Below are 13274 nucleotides of genomic sequence, written 5' to 3' on the forward strand. Positions count from 1 at the left end.
GGGGTCTGGGGCTCTTGAGGAGGAGGAAAGGATGAAAAATTTTTTCTGCATTCCTTAGTCTTAGTCACATAAAATGTTTTTTTTTTTTTCTTCTTCTTTAAGCCTAGAGTTAAAGATTACACAACAAAACAACTCAGTTTAAACTCTGTACTAAGGATTATATAACAGCAATGTATCCTGCTTGAGGACATGTTTCTCCTTGAGAACCTTCTGACCAATCCTGTTACCTTAAAATGTATATTGTGGGAGTGGGTCTGGTAAGACCTTTATAAACTTGAGACATTCTTCTGATTTACTGTAATAACCAATTGAAAAACTATATAGCTCCCTTGCTAAGACTAGCAAGAGGGGTGCTCTCCATCCCCCTTCTGATGTCTGTCAGAAGCTTTCTCTGTCCCTTTTTATACTTTAATAAAACTCTGCTACACAAAAGCTCTTGAGTGATCAAGTCTGGTCCCTGGTCCCGAAGCTAAATCTTCTTCGGAGATCACCAGTCCAACATTGTTCATTGTAAGCTATCACCATGGAGTAGGAGATCACAACCCAGTCCAGTATTCTTGCCTGGAAAATACCCTGGACAGAGAAGGCTGGAAGTCCATAGTCCATGGAGATATAAAAGTCAGTCATGACTGAATAACTGAGTGCGCGTGTGTGTGTGTGTGCGCGCGCGCACACACACACACACACACACAACTCTAAACAGGAGATGAACCAGTGGCAAAGAAAGCTTCTTTCTTGGTTGTGTGATACATGTCTTTCCAAGGACTGGAATTTCTCTCTGGTCCTTATTCTTTGAGCCGTTAGAGTTTGAGGCATCCTCTCTGGTCACTGTGTTACCTCCCTCCCCCACTGTTGGTGACATAATTTATTCCAGCTGAGATCTGTTTCCTCTTTCTAACATCTTCCTCAGTAGCTGGGGAGCAAGTTGATGCCTGGGGTGGGTTGGGAAGTTCCTCCAGAAGTCAGACCTGTTTCTATTTTAGCAGTTTCCTTTCTTTGAGGATTAGCACAGTCTTACAAAAGGATTTTGAGAAAGTGCTGTCCCGGTTTCTAGGCACTGGAAAGAAGAAGCTTAGGGACTCACTGTGGGAGTGGGCAGAGGGCAGCCCCTGGGGCAGTGAGCTGGGCAGTTCAGCAGACAGACCCTGGTGGGGAGCTGGAACACGAGATTTCTGAACCCGGCTTCGTTCAGGCCTGGCTGAGGAGCCCTGGACACAACCCAGACTCTGGCCTTGTGGCATCAGGCCTGGCTGAGGGGCCCTGGACACAACCTAGACCCTTTGGCCTTGTGGCATCTGTTTTGTCCTTGGGGTGTGGACTCCAGCCCCCAGGCCCGACTGCAGGGAATTAGAGAGGCTGAGCCGCTGCTTCCTTGCTCCCCATCATCAGACAGAACCCTCTCCCTCTCTTCAGCTTCCGCTGATAGTTTCCCTCCCCACCTCTCCTCTGGGAATCAGGCTCTGGGGGACTGAACTTCCCTCCTGGGCGTCAGGGAGGGCCGACCTGGGGCCATGGGGACTCGGGAGCAGGTAAAAGCCCCACCTGCCTTCTCTGTGAAGCCTTGCTCCTGCGTCTTCTCTTTTTCTCTCCAGCTCTTGCTTTCACTCCAGTCCTGCCTCCTGCTGGATCCATTTTTCTCCCAGTCTCCTTCTGCCAGCTTCATTCATTCTGCACTGTGCACCCTGCTTTCTGCCCGTATCCTCCAGAACTTGGTGAGAGGGGCCAGTCCTCTGTGTCTCTCCAGTTCCAGCCTCAAGGAGGGACCGCCTCAGCTCCCCTAGTTTCTGTCCTTCTGAGGGGCGATGCCAGCACCCAGGTGCTGATAGATCCACTCCTGCCCCCTGAGAGGGTCTTGTGGACCTACCCGCATGCCTTCCCTGCTGCGGCTCGAGCCTCTGTCCTTGCCAGGCTGCCCCCTCCGCTCCCCCCTCCAGTCTGGCCTTGGGGCCATGAGAGGGGGCAATGGCACAGCAGTGACTGAGTTTGTTTTGCTGGGGTTCTCAGGCTACCGTTCCCTCCGGGGCCCTCTGTTCTGGGGGGTGCTTCTGGTCTACCTGGTCACTCTGCTGGGCAACTTGCTGATCATCCTCCTCACCCTGGCGGACGCTGCCCTGCACTCACCCATGTACTTCTTCCTGCGCCACTTCTCCGGGCTGGAGATGCTCTATACCACGACCGTGGTCCCCAGGATGCTGGCCGACCTCCTCTCCTCCTGCCCCACCATCCCGCGAGCCAGCTGCTTTACCCAGATGTCTTTCTTCTCCCTGTTTGGCATCGCGGAATGTGGCCTGCTCACTGCCATGGCCTATGACCGCTATGCTGCCATCTGCCGGCCGCTGCATTATAGCACCCTGATGAGCCCGGGAGCCTGTGTGTGCCTGCTGGGCGCCAGCTACCTCATGGGCATCATCACCAGCACCACTTACTGCACCCTCATCTGCACGTTGCCCTTCCACGGTGCCAACACCATCCACCACTTCCTGTGTGACATCCTTCCCGTGCTGAGCCTGGCCAGCGCCAGCACCTTTTGGGGTGAAGTGGCCAATCTTGCCGTCACCATAGCCTTTATCCTAACACCCTTCTCACTGATCATGGTGTCCTATGCCTGTATTCTTGTCACCATCCTTGGCGTCGCGACATCCCAGGGACGTCGAAAAGTCTTCTCTACCTGTTCCTCCCACCTACTTGTGGTCATGCTCTTTTTTGGGACGGGGATCATTGCCTACATGAGGCTGGGGACAGGCTCCTCCCAGGCCAGAGACCAGATCCTTGCCCTCTTCTATGCGGTTGTCACTCCAATGTTCAACCCTTTCGTCTACACTCTGAGGAACGAGGAGGTCACAGGGGCAATGAGGCGGCTTGTGAAGAAATACCTCTGGAGGCCTTGACCCCCTCTCGTTGTTGGAGGGCCTGATTCTTGGAGACTTTCAAGTGAGAAAGAAGCCCTGGCTCTGAGTGGTGTGTTGAGATCCCTAGCCTGCCCAGCTCGAGGGCGCTGTTGCTCAGAGCTTGGCCTCTGCAGCCTGCTCTTTTGGCCCTAATCTGCCTTGTTTTAGGTACGAAGCTGGAGAGACACGCCCTGGGTGGAGGCTGAGGAGTGAAGGTGACTGCCCGTCTCGTCCATGTTTGAGCACTTCTGGTCTTTGCTGAGGCTTAGGGCCCTTCCTGGGGCTACGATTCCTGGAGACAGTGCTTTTCTTCCTACCAGACTCCTCACTGCAAACCTTTTTCTTTCTTGTCAGTCGCCTCTGCTTCCACATGAACGCCTTTACTCCAGGTGGGAGGTCTGACTTGGGTGGAAACAGGGCAGAGAATAGTTTTAATTTTTTTGTTATAACAAAGAAAGCTGATCGCCGAAGAATTGATACTTTTGAACTGTGGTGTTGGAGAGGACTCTTGAGAGTCCCTTGGACTGCAAGGAGATCCAACCAGTCCATCCTAAAGGAGACCAGCCCTGAATATTCACTGGAAGGACTGATGTTGAAGCTGAAACTCCAATACTTTGGCCACGTGATGTGAAGACCTGACTCATTGGAAAAGACTCTGATGCTGGGAAAAATTGAAGGCGAGAGGAGGAGGGGATGACAGAGGATGAGATGGTTGGATGGCATCATTGACTCAATGGACATGAGTTTGAGTAAACTCCGGGAGTTAGTGATGGACGGGGAGGCCTGGCGTGCTGCAGTCCATGGGGTGGCTAAGAGCTGGACACGACTGAGCGACTGAACTGAAGTGAACTGAACTGATTGCTGAATAGGTGTCATTATACTTGTGTATTTTTATGTTCTTCTGATCATAAACTTCTAGAAATAGAATTGTTGAGTCAAAATATAGGCACATTTTTTTTTGAGTTTTCAAAGCTTTTTGCCAAATAAGAGAGTTTCTGTTGTTTTATGGTCCAGTTGAGAGCAGTCGAATTTCCAGGGCAAGGAAGTGGACTAAGAGTCATGATGCAGCTAAATAATACACATGATTCTCATATACTCCAAATCTGGTTACCTGTATTTTTAACATCTTAAATTAGTATGATGCATTTGTCAGAATTAGTGAACAAATACTGATACTTTATTATTACCTAAGATTGACACCTTATTCAGATTTCTTTAGTTTTTACCTAATGTACTTTTATCTCTTCCAAGATACCACAGTACGTTTAGCTGTTTTGTCTAAGTCTCTGAGAGGTTCCTTGTCTTGGATGAAGTCACATCCAATCTATCCTGAGCACGCAGTTCAAGAGTCACTCGTTGTCCAGTGGTCAGGTGTTCAGTATTCACTTTTGTGTATAAGGAGCTTGAAAACTATTTTGCAATAAGATAATTATTTGCTCCAAAGGGCAAGCCTTGGTTCTCAAAACCTGGGTTTGGTTCTCAAATGTGGGTTTGCCTCTTGGACTTACCACAGTTTCCAGTGCCACTGCCATGGAGCTTCTTAGGGTCTGCTGAGTAGTTCAGAAGGTCCAATGGCAGAACTGTGGCCTGAACCAGCTAGAGAGCCTCTTCATGCTCTGACTGTAGGATATCTGCTAAATAGTTTGAAGCAGCACATCCATCTGAACTATGTGTTGTTTCCCCAGCCCAAGATCCTCAGGAGGTCTTTTTCTTACTGTAAAGAGAAAACGGCAAGGCAGATTGTCCTTAGTGTTTGAGGAGATGTCTTGACGTTTCCATAGTGGCTTCCCTGGCGGCTCAGACAGTACAGAATCTGCCTGCGATGTCAAAGACCCGGGTGCAGTCCCTGGGTTGGGAAGATCCCCTGGAGGAAGAAATGGCAACCCATCCCAGTATTCTTGCCTGGAGAAGCCCCATGGACAGAGGAGACTGGTGGGCTATGCTCCATGGAGTCACAAAGAATCGGACATGGCCAAGCGACTAACACTTGACGTCCCCAGACAGTCTTCACTGAGAGACACGTCCCTGCATTTGATGGGACTTATCTCCTGCTCTCTGATGTGAATGTATATCTACCATGCCTACCATATGCTTCTTTCCAGGTGCTGTCAGCATAGTCTCATGAAGATGATGGGGCATGTGATGTCCTACAGGATGGTGGGATGATCAAGATGCCTGGGGATTAAGTGATGGCACACCACTAGAGTTGGTGTAACTCTGAGGCAAGGCAAGAAAGGTGAATTTCTATCCCTGCCCAAGGAAAACATACTGAATCTGGATTGAACCAGTGCCAGGGCAGTGATCCTAACCACTGTACTGCCAGACATCTCCCCACCTTGTCTGTTCCCATCTTCCTACTTTCTCTAAACTCACATTATCAGAGGGAGAATTAATTCTGTACAGAGTGAAAATATGGGCTCTAGTGTTGAAAGCTCAAGTGTGTTATTCTCTAGCTGTGTTACCTAGGGAAAGTTGTTCAACATCTCTGAGTTTGGTTTCCTCATCTTGTGCAATTGGTATAACAACAGTGTCTACTTAGAGGAAGACACATTGTGAAGCTTAAACTTGGAGTTAGATTTACTGTGATGCTTAACAGTCACTTGCATGGACTCCTTAAAAGGGCCAGAAAATTCTAGCAATTGTGTTCCTCTGGTCATATATTTTTACAGAAATTGCATAGTGATATATTTTAACTGCAAACTGTTGTAACTTCTTCTTCTTCTTTTTAAAAATATTTATTTATTTGGCTGTGCCCAGTCTTAGCTGCAGCATGTGGGATCTAGTTCCCTGACCAGAGATTGAACCTGGGTCCCCTGTGGTGGAAGCACAGAGTCTTAGCCATTGGATCATCAGGAAAGTTCCGTAACTTCTTTTTTTTTTTAATTTTATTTTATTTAATCTGTTGTGACTTCTGTCTCTCTCCTGTATGAGAGAGACACAGCCCAGTCTCTTCCTCAGCCCAGTTTCCCCTTGTGATACGTACTGTTGAAATGTCAATGGATAATTTTTGATCTAAGGCAAAGCTGAGTTGGGGATAGATTGAGTTTGGTAGGATGAAAGTGTTTGGGTTTATGTTGTTCACAGTTGCTTTTGAGTATACTTAAGTTATTGGTAGTTGTCCTGATGCAGGAATGGCTTCCAGGAATGTGCCTTCTATCCATAGTGTCATATCACTCAGCATTTCAACCCAGAGTGAAGTACCAGATGTTGTGTTATGATAAAAATGTGTCTGAATGTGCCTGGCACTGAAAATATACAGGAAATGGAGGAGAAAAAAGGTTAGACATATATGGATAAAGGAGTTAGAACATGGCAAAAAACGCTCAAGTCATCACAAGTATAATGTTATAAGCAGGATTTTATTTCCATCCTCTAAGTGAAAAAAGTTCTCCTCTATCAGAAATGTATTTGATAATGCAGGAACATATATGGTTATAAACCCAACATTTATTAAAAAAGTAGGAATGGGAGATTTGATTCTATTCAAATATTTCATTTTAATTGAAATTTGAAGACATGTTTTGAGTGTTTAATGAAAAAGTAAGAAATGAAACACTCTTCACTGACGTGAATGCACATGTTTGTAAAGGACGTGGGAGAAAACCTAGATGAAAACAACAGTAACAAAATGTTTGTGTTTATGGATACGAACAAAAATGAAGGGTGGAGTTATTCTTATATGAGAAGCAAATTATAATAGAAATTTCAGATTGTACTAAAATAAAAACAGTCATTCATTATAAGGAACAGATTTGGCATGAAATATAGGCTCTTGGGGGCTTCCCTTGTGGCTCAGCTGGTAAAGAATCTGCCTGCAATGTGGGAGACCTGGGTTCCATCCCTGGGATGGGAAGATCCCCTGGAGAAGGGAACGGCTACCTACTCCAGTATTTGGCCTGGAGAATTCCATGGACTGTATAGTTCACGGGGTCGCAAAGAGTTGGACATGACTGAGTGACTTTCGCTTTCACTTTCATAGGCTCTTGGGGGCTTCCCAGGTGGCCCTAGTGGTAAAGAACCCGCCTGCAAATGCAGGAGACGTAAGAGACACGGGTTAAATCCCTGGGTCAGGATGATCCCTGGAGGAGGGCATGGCAACCGGCTCCGGTATTCATGGGCTTCCCTGGAGGCTCAGAAGGTAAAGAATCTGCCTGCAGTGATGGAGACCTGGGTGTGATCTCTGGGTCGGAAACATCCCCTGGAGGAGGGCATGGTAACCCACTCCGGTGTTCTTGCCTGAAGAATCCCATTCACAGAGAAGCCTGCCAGGCTACAGTCCATGGTGTCGCAAAAAGTCAGACATGACTCAGCACGCACACATAGGCTCTCAGATTACTTGATAATCTGTCTCTAACAGATAAGATTTCCCAAACATTGCAGCAGCAATCTCTCCCATTCCACATGCACTTTTGCTTTTTTAAAAAAATTTTCTGTCACGCTGTGTGGCATATTGGGATCCTAGTTCCCTGACCAGGTATGGAATCTATGTCCCCTGCAGTAGAAGTGGGGAGTCTTAACCACTGAACTACCAAATAAATCCCCATATGCACTTTAAAGTTTATTTACTTGATTTATTTGGCTGGGCTGGGCCTCTGTTGCAGCACATGGGATCTCCGATCTTCCTTGTTAGGATGTGGGATCTTTAGTTGTGACATGCAGACTCTTAGTTGCCACTTGAGTCATGTGGGATCTATTTCCCAGATCAGGGATTGAACCCAGGCCCCCTTCATTGAGAGCTTGGAGTCTTAGCCACTGGAAGTACCGGAGAAGAAGCCCCTCCCTGCTCCATGCAGGGCAATGTGGCCTTGTAACTCTCCTGTATCAGAAGGTGGGCTCTACCTCCTACTCTTGAATATGGGCTTGCCTTAGTGACCTTCTTGTAACCGGCGGTGGAAATGATGCTGTGTGACTTGCAGGGTTAGGACATCAGAAGCCTCACAGCTGTTGTCTTGGCTTTCGGTTTGGGATGTTTTCTCTTAGAATGCTCCTTCTTGGAAACCAGCAGCTATGCTGTGAGAAACCCAAGGCTCATAGAGAGGTCACGTGTAGGTGAATAAACCCAGTCATTGCTGAAACATGACAAGTGAACGAAGAACTGTTAGACGGCGGTTCTCAACTGCTCAAGTCCCTTCTAGCTACTGAAGCTCTTCTGGCTGATGACAGAGACATTGAGCAGCAGAGGAGAGACATCCTTGGTGTACTCTTTCTAAACTCCTAGACTACAGAGATTATGAGCAGAATAAACTGCCTATTGCTTTACGCCACTAGATTTAGGGTGGTTTGTTAGGTGGCAATAGATAACTTCAATGCCACCCAGTTAGTGAAGAGGAGTAAGTCACAGAAACACATTGGGAAAAGATTTAGATTTCTTGCTTGATTAGACATAAAATACTGACATCAAAAAAGAAAATGTTCAGTGTGCATGAAAGTATGATTGGATATGAAATTCTTTTTCATTATTAATGAGGATTTTCAAGATTACCCTTGTAAATAAAAGAAAAGAAAGAGCTAGTAAATATAAATATATATTTAGGTATAATTTCAACTATTGCAAAATTTTGAATGACTTTGAAAAGGGTTTTACATTTTTTTATCATTCACTTCTGTGAGCAGTTTTCATTTATGATGAACATAGTTATTTTAAGAAATTAATACTCTAAAGGCTTGATCAAGAAATCAACTATAGTTCAATTAAAAATAAATAAAAAATTTTGATCAGGAGGTGTTTAGTCATTTTTCAAGCAAAAACCTAATATAAAAATTATGTTCACAGAAGCAAGCTCCTTATAAACATTTAAATATTTTATTTGGAAGCCTTATGTAAAACCTGTATTAAAAACTTCCATATTATTATATATTTTATTTTCCCAATAATTATATAGTAAAAAGAAGGTGCATTGAATTTTTTTCCATCAGGTCCTTTCTGTGTGTGTGCTAAATTGCTTCAGTCCTGTCCGACTCTGTGCGACCCTAACTGCAGCCCACAGCCGGGCTCCTCTGTCCATGGATTCTCCAGGCAAGAATATGGGAGTGGGTTGCCATGCCCTCCTCCAAGGGCAAGTCCTTTCTAGATGCCTCCAAATCCCCTTCAGTTTGCCCTGAAATATGAGCACTTTCTATGTGTGCCATGATGTGAAGAAGGTTGGAAACACTACACCAAGTCACTTATTCCAGAAAGCCTTCCAGAAACACCTCCAAAGAGTAAATCAATCTTTCAGGTCAGTTCAGTTCAGTTCAGTCGCTCAGTCATGTCCGACTCTTTGCAACCCCATGAATCGCAGCACACCAGGCCTCCCTGTCCATCACCAACTCCTGGAGTTTACTCAAACTCATGTCCATCGAGTCGGTGATGCCATCCAGCCATCTCATCCTCTGTCATCCCCCTCTCCTCCTGCCCCCAATCCCTCCCAGCATCAGGGTCTTTTCCAATGAGTCAACTCTTTGCATGAGGTGGCCAAAGTACTGGAGTTTCAGGTTCAGCATCAGTCCCTCAACCAGGAGTAACTCCCAAACATGAGCTGGTCCGCCGAGGAAACCATTGATGTTGTCGAGGGACCAGATGCCACTTCTACAGCAGGAACTTGCTTCTTCAGCTGCAGACTTCTTTGCTGTTGTCAGAGAGAGGGGCTGCTCTCTGCCTTTTGCAGGCACTGGAGCCTCGGTCAAAGTTAGGCAATGGTGCCTCCAGCTGGTGGAAATGGGTCATGTGCCTGGGTGAGGGGTTAAGAACTATTCTCAGCTCTCAGAAGGAGATAGGTTTTCTCCCCACCAGACTTCTGAAGTGAAAGATTCTTCTAACAATGAAGGAGGGTCCAATGCCGGATGTGACTGTTAAGTGTCCACTTTCCAATTCCTATCCAGCGTGGCCTCAGGGTTTCATATGGCCTGCGTTGCCGGAGAAGGAGGTCTGGGATCAAGCTGATGGCACAGGTTGGGAGACGAACAGGGGACACTGGAGAGATGCTCTTGACAGTTGGACATGTTATCACCAGTTAAGGATGATGTCAGAAATCAAGGATGGGGAAAAGCAGGGAGGAACATTCATGTGGAATATTTCGAGGGGATAAGAGTTCCCTCTCTTCTAAAAGGCATCCAAGGCATAAGATTGCAGTGTGTTTCTGGGAGAAAGGAGATGAAGGCAAGGTAAACTCCGTGGCCTCTAGGTGGGTCACTTAGTTGGATGTCACCTTCATAGACATGTGCCTTCATGACTGACATGGACCTCTGATGACTGGTATAGCCATGACAATCACCTTGCTCAGGGATCCAGAACAACCTAGAAGATGTTCAGTATTCTTCCCCATAGTCAGCATTCCTTCCCATTCTGCCTTGCTCTAATAACTCATTCTTTGAGAGTGAGTCTGGGGTGTGGGAGAGGAGGTAAGTTTGAGATTTCTCTGTTTTAATATCAACCCTTTCTGCCAGGAAGCCTAATCCCTTTGAGATGCTGCATGGGGCTTTTCAGGTGGTGCAGTGGTATAGAACCTATCTGCCAATTCAGGAGACACAAGAGACGTGAATTTATTCCCTGGGTTGGGAAGATCTCCTGGAGGAGGAAATGGCAACCCACTATAGTATTCTTGACTGGAAAATTCCACGAACAGATGAGCCTGGCAGGCTACAGTCCATGGGGTTGCAAAGAGTTGGACATGACTGATTGAGTGTGATTGCACACACGCACACACACACACACACACACTCACGGTTTCTGGTCGGCTGGGTTTTAAACTAGCATCTGGGGGCTGGGAGGAGCAGCAGTGAGTGAGTGAGCAGACAACCCCTGAGTCTTTTCAGGATGAGGGGACCTGCCTCTTCACCACATGCCACAGGGCTTTTGTCACCTCCTTGTTCCGAAGGGTGTAGATGATGGGATTCAGCATGGGTGTGATGACCGTGTAGAACAGGCTGAGGATGCGGTCCATGGTGACAGAGGAGCCTGCCCGGGGCCGGATGTAGGTGATGCTGGCCGTTCCAAAGAAGAGGAAGACCATGAGCAGGTGGGAAGAACAAGTGGAGAAGACCTTTCGGCGGCTCAGGGTGGAGGCCATTGCCAGGATGGCACTCAGGATGCGGGCATAAGAGGTGACAATCAGAGAGAAGGGGACCATGATGAAGACCACGGTGGCCATCATCACAGAGACCTCACTCCTGTGCTTCCCAGCACTTGCCAATCTCAGTACTGGCAGAATGTCGCAGAGGAAGTGTGGGATGACTGGGTGGCTGGGGAAAGGCAGGGTGAAGATGAGGGAGGAATGGGTGGTGGCTGTGATGATGCCCATGAGCCAGGAGATGCCCACCATGGCCATGCAGGCCCGCCAGTTCATGAGGGTGGAGTAGTGCAGGGGCTGGCAGATGGCAGCGTAGCGGTCATAGGCCATGGCTGTGAGCAGGCAGCACTCTGAGATGCCCAGGACAATGAAGACATACATCTGGGCTGCACAGCCCCAGAAGGAGATGGCACGGGGGTGTGGGAAGGCCAGGTCAGCCAGTGTCCTGGGCACGACGTCGGTGGTGTAGAGTAGCTCCACCAGGGAGAGGTGGTGCAGGAAGAAGTACATGGGAGAGTGCAGGGTGGGGCTGGCCCGTGTGAGGAGGATGATCAGACAGTTACCCAGCAAGGACACCAGGTAGGCCAGCAACACCCCCCAGAACAGGGGGCCTTGCAGGGTCCTGAGGTCGGAGAATCCCAGGAGGAGGAATTCAGGCAGAGTCTGATTTTCTTTAGCCATAAGTTCAGGCTGGAGCCTATGGTACAGCCAAGAAAGAGATGTTAATACAGAAACAATTGGCCTTTATGTAATTTAGTAAAGCACTTTTCATTCAGTCCCTCTTGAATCAACTGGGAGAGTTAGGGTCTGCACTTTACGGATGATCCGTTGGCCATTACAGGAAGCATAAGAGACTCGGGTTCAGTCCCTGGCTTGGGAAGATTCCCTGGAGGAGGGCATGGCAACCCAGCTCAGCATTCTTGTCTGGAGAATCCCAAGGACAGAGGAGTCTGGCAAGCTATGGTCCATAGGGTCACAAAGAGTCAGACATGATTGAAGAGATTTAGCATGCACATGGGCCTCAGATGGGTCAAATAATTTGTCAGAGGCTATATGGAGGGAGTGGCCGGCTTGGACTTGAATCTAGGTCTCCTGACCCCAGATTCAGCAGTGGGCTCAGTCAGGGACTGCCCCAAGCCTATGTCTAGTGATCACCATGGTGGGCTGTGGATTTAGAGTGTCAGGCAACGATGTGACTGTGTGTGTGATGATATTGCCCCATTGGATCCTACTTTGGGATTCTGTAGGCTTCCCTGGTGCCTCAGCAGTAGAGTCAATTTGCAGTGCAGGAGACGTAGGTTCAATCCCTGGGGTGGGAAGATCTGTTGGAGAAGGAAATGGCAACCCACTCCAGTAGTTTTGTTTGAGAAACCCCCATGGACAGAGGAGCCTGGTGGGCTACAATCCATAGGGTCACAAGAGTCACACACTGCTTAGCAGCTAAACCGCCCCCCCCCCCCCCACCACCTTGGGTTACTGTAGAATCTTTTTCATAGATTGCCAGCTTCTGGCACTTGCTTTGTGAGGGGAGGGGGGCAGCCACAGGCCATGTTGCATGTTGTAATTTACTCTCCTTTTAGCTGGGCCCTATGATCTTCCATCCCAGCTGTCTGTACTCTGTTCTCCTGGCCTCCATGCATTTCTATAGACAGTACCCCCTGCAGGAAATGTTTCTAAGCATTCTATTAAAATCCCACTGATCCTTCAAGCTCAGCTCAAGTTCTCCCTGCCTATGGCAGCTTCTCTGCTCCTCCTGATCAGAAATAATTACCCATGGAATTTCAGGATTAAAAGTGACCTTAATACATGCATATGTATGGCTGAGTCCCTTTGTTGTTCTCTTGAAACTATCACAATGTTGTCAATTGACTGTACTCCAATATAAAATAAAAAGTTAAAAAAAGGTGACCTTAAGGGTCATATTAGGGCTTCCTTCTTAGCTCAGTTGGTAAAGAATCCACCTGCAATGCCAGAGACCCTGGTTTGATTCCTGGGTCAGGCAGATCCACAGGAGAAGGGATAGGCTACTCACTCCAATATTTTTGGGCTTCCCTTTTGGCTCACTTGATAAAGAATCTGCCTGCAATGTGGGAGACCTGGGTTTGATCCCTGGGTTGGAAAGATCTCCTGGAGAAAGGAAAGGCTACCCACTCCAGTATTCTGGCCTGGAGAATTCCATGGATTGTATAGTCCATGGGGTTGCAAAGAGTTGGATATGGCTGAGGGACTTTCACTTTCAAGGGTCATATATTTCAGCATGACAATGCTCAGATGTTATCTACAACATCTTAGAAGGATGCTGTGTAGTGTCTCTGAGCATCTGTAGTCATGGGGAACT

At 47.5% G+C, this 13274-nt stretch overlaps 2 protein-coding genes across 2 annotated transcripts; one reads left to right on the forward strand and one right to left on the reverse strand.

The window, feature by feature from the left end:
* The first annotated feature begins 1949 nt into the window (after positions 1-1949).
* On the forward strand, positions 1950-2888 carry LOC122678247 (olfactory receptor 9-like). Its single transcript, XM_043878870.1, has one exon. It carries the CDS (start codon positions 1950-1952, stop codon positions 2886-2888), a length of 939 nt encoding a protein of 312 aa, XP_043734805.1.
* A 7772-nt stretch (positions 2889-10660) lies between these two features.
* LOC122678253 (olfactory receptor 10P1) lies at positions 10661-11643 on the reverse strand. The gene has a single exon (XM_043878880.1). The coding sequence runs from the start codon at positions 11615-11617 to the stop codon at positions 10679-10681; it is 939 nt and encodes a 312-aa protein (XP_043734815.1). The 5' UTR covers positions 11618-11643; the 3' UTR covers positions 10661-10678.
* Positions 11644-13274: the final 1631 nt, after the last annotated feature.

The sequence above is a fragment of the Cervus elaphus genome, chromosome 3 (assembly GCF_910594005.1).
Source record: "Cervus elaphus chromosome 3, mCerEla1.1, whole genome shotgun sequence".
Classification (NCBI taxonomy): Eukaryota; Metazoa; Chordata; class Mammalia; order Artiodactyla; family Cervidae; genus Cervus; species Cervus elaphus.

Excerpts from the sequence above, each read along its gene's own strand:
- LOC122678247 (XM_043878870.1), top strand. The coding sequence starts at position 1,950 with ATGAGAGGGGGCAATGGCACAGCAGTGACTGAGTTTGTTTTGCTGGGG.
- LOC122678253 (XM_043878880.1), bottom strand. The coding sequence starts at position 11,617 with ATGGCTAAAGAAAATCAGACTCTGCCTGAATTCCTCCTCCTGGGATTC.